At 39.5% G+C, this 2,803-nt stretch overlaps 1 protein-coding gene across 1 annotated transcript in view; it reads left to right on the top strand.

Annotated features, from left to right (window-relative positions):
• The first annotated feature begins 330 nt into the window (after nt 1-330).
• The window catches only part of jag2 (jagged 2), a 37,107-nt gene continuing 34,634 nt past the window's right edge, over nt 331-2,803 (top strand). Inside the window, exon 1 of the mRNA XM_015390228.1 lies at nt 331-351. Coding sequence (XP_015245714.1) covers nt 331-351 — 21 coding nt within the window. The remainder of the gene's footprint in view (nt 352-2,803) is intronic.

A 2,803-nucleotide genomic window follows, 5' to 3' on the forward strand; every position in this document is an offset into this window, starting at 1 on the left:
CCATGTCCCAATTCTTTATTTGAAATGAAGGATTCCTCTGTCTAAATCCTCTAATCCATGAGGGGAAGGAGTAGGATTTTGGCTTTATGTTCTTTCTAATGTCAGACTGAAATGACTCTTTAATTATTTCCACCTTGAGCAAAAAGCTAAAAAGAGGGGTAGATTGAGATGACAATTGTTTTGTTTTTTTTCGGTAGTGTAACCCATTTAGTTATACTACGAGGACTCGGAAGAACCGCTGCGGGCTGTCCTGACACTGTCCTGCTCAGGCTGGGCAGCACACATGCTGACACTAATTGTCCTCGTGCTGACTGTGTCTCTTCATGGACAATGGTTTTGATTGGAATGGGGGTGAGTTACGGTGTTGGGACAAGGGTCTTTGTTTGGTAGCCTTTACCCGTTCCCTCCCCCAATCCTCCCCTTTATCCCACTGCCCATCCATTTATCTTGTTCGAACCATTTGGGCAGCTGTCACTTAATCCAGCCAATCACAGACTGGGATGGTCTGTGGGAAACCAGTCTAGTCCATGGCTTTGCTCTTCCCTGACTTGAAAGACTCTTTAATAAAGTGTTTACACCATGTAAGGAAGCTTAGAATATTCAGTCAGGCCTCTGGCTATTTCTTAGACTGTTTCCTTTCCCCGTTAGCCATGTATTTATCGATTTCCCTTTAATGACGTATGTATTGCCAATCAGTTCTTTTTCATGGATTGGCATACCCACCCACCCACATGCTCAGGAGCAACCAGCCTTTCCTATTTTGGTGGGGGGATGGGTGGAAAGGTCAGAAGCCGAGCTACGTGTCGTGGGATGATGCACGTTCATGTCACATAATCCATTGCTGAGGCTGCATCTGCTGCATGTCTGCAGTTGGATGGATGGATGTAGTTTCCTGCAGCATCACCCTGAACGTTAAGTTGTGCATACCAACCCATCTCTTCTCGCTCTCTTTTGGTTTGCACCTCGACAATCTCTTCACCTGTTCGATTTTGAGTACCTTACCTGTTGATGTGGTGTTGTGCACCTGTGCTCTTAAACACTGATGGATCTCTTTAGCTCTCCCGCTAACCCATCATCAGTCCTTCTATTCTCGTCAACCATGGTCGTCCACAAAAAAACACTCCCCTCCCCTACCTCCCACCACCACCCACAGCCAGACAAGCCTGCTTAATCCCACAGCCCAGCAGCAACCAGCCTACCAGCTTGCTGGTCCCTCAGATCAACAACACACACTTAGAAACACACATTCTGCAGTCTTTTTCCTCTTTGGTTTCTTTCTCCCAGCTTGATTCATGCTTTCAGAAATCCATTTTTTCCTCCCCTTAACGAGCCCCAATCATGCTCCACCATCCCATCAGTGACATTACACTAGAGGTCACAGCAGTCACACTATGGCTACTACAACTGTCACTGGTAGTGATGTAATGACTGCTATTTAGGTCAGCTGGTTGCCTAGCAGTGATGCTGGTTTGCTTAGGTAGCACCCATCTGTGTGTGAATGACTATTTAGAGTAAATCAAAGCAGTTGTGATACTGTGATTACTGCAGAGTCAATACAATTTTCAATAGATTACATCTTAAAAGAATGCTGTCGAATGAATGAAAAGGCTTCAAATGATCATTATAATAATTGAAATGATTCATTTGTGGTTCTATACTTCTCTCATTTCCAAAATTGTTTTTTTTTTTTAAGTTTGAAGAAATATATTTTGTCTCAACATACTTGAATTATTCAAATTAATAAATTCTAATAAATTCATCTAAAATGCTGTATAATCCTTATCTTAAGGTTTTTAAATATTAACTAAAAGCTTTGATATATATTCTTTAACCCCATAGTGTATGAACTACATTAGAGAGGAACCAACATTCATCAACACCCTACAAGTGTAAAGCATAACTTGGTGTGAAACGTGATAATCCACTTACTGGTGATTTACCTCCTCGTCTCACAGCACAGGGCAAGGCTCAGTACTCTTGTGCATTTCACAGACAAAGGGATTCATCTGCAATCATATTAGGAAAATCTGTTTTTATTCTTTGTTTTTTTTTTTCCAGGAAAACACTGAAACAAATTTGCATAATAAAAAAGTGAAATATTAGCTTTTGTTGTTCCAAATTGGAGCTTGCTGTTTGGCAGTAATCTACTCTGACCCCGGCTTCAGGTCATTATTCCAGTCTTCATCCAGATTAACCATTTTCAGTGGATTTCAGCTTATTCTAGAAATGTAAGACCCCCACGTTTATTTACAGCTGATAGAGATTTGTTAAAACTCCTAAAATACAAATTTTTATTGTAACAATTCGGAAAATTTTATAAAATAATTGATACAGGTTAAAATATTTTGAAAATCATTCTCTTTTAAATTTCAGTATATGATTGAATAGACAAAAAATGTAGGTTGTTTTTGTTGTCTGTTTACTAAAGTTACCCACAAATGGTAGTGCTCCCTCCCTTCACAACTTATGTGATAAAAATGTAGCTATTGATCCTTGAGTTGTTTCTGTTTTAATGTTGATTAGAGTGCCGATAAAATATAAATGATTGTTCAGAACTTCTATTTTCCAAGGTAAAAAACAAAAAGGCCTTCGGAGCTGCTTAAAATTTCTTTAAAAAACTTAAAAGTGGAACAATAAGAGAAAATGCCATTTAAAAAAGCTCATAAGAGTATTGATCTGGAGCCATTAATGGGCTAAAAGTATAGCCTTGTGAGACCATCCTGATCTCGCAAGCTTTCAAGAATTCACTCGCTAATCAGTCTGGAGACTCTCCGTTAAAGAAAATTTGGAGCCGTTCACCAAA

The sequence above is a fragment of the Cyprinodon variegatus genome, unplaced genomic scaffold (assembly GCF_000732505.1).
Source record: "Cyprinodon variegatus isolate N-32 unplaced genomic scaffold, C_variegatus-1.0 Scaffold489, whole genome shotgun sequence".
Lineage (NCBI taxonomy): Eukaryota > Metazoa > Chordata > Actinopteri > Cyprinodontiformes > Cyprinodontidae > Cyprinodon > Cyprinodon variegatus.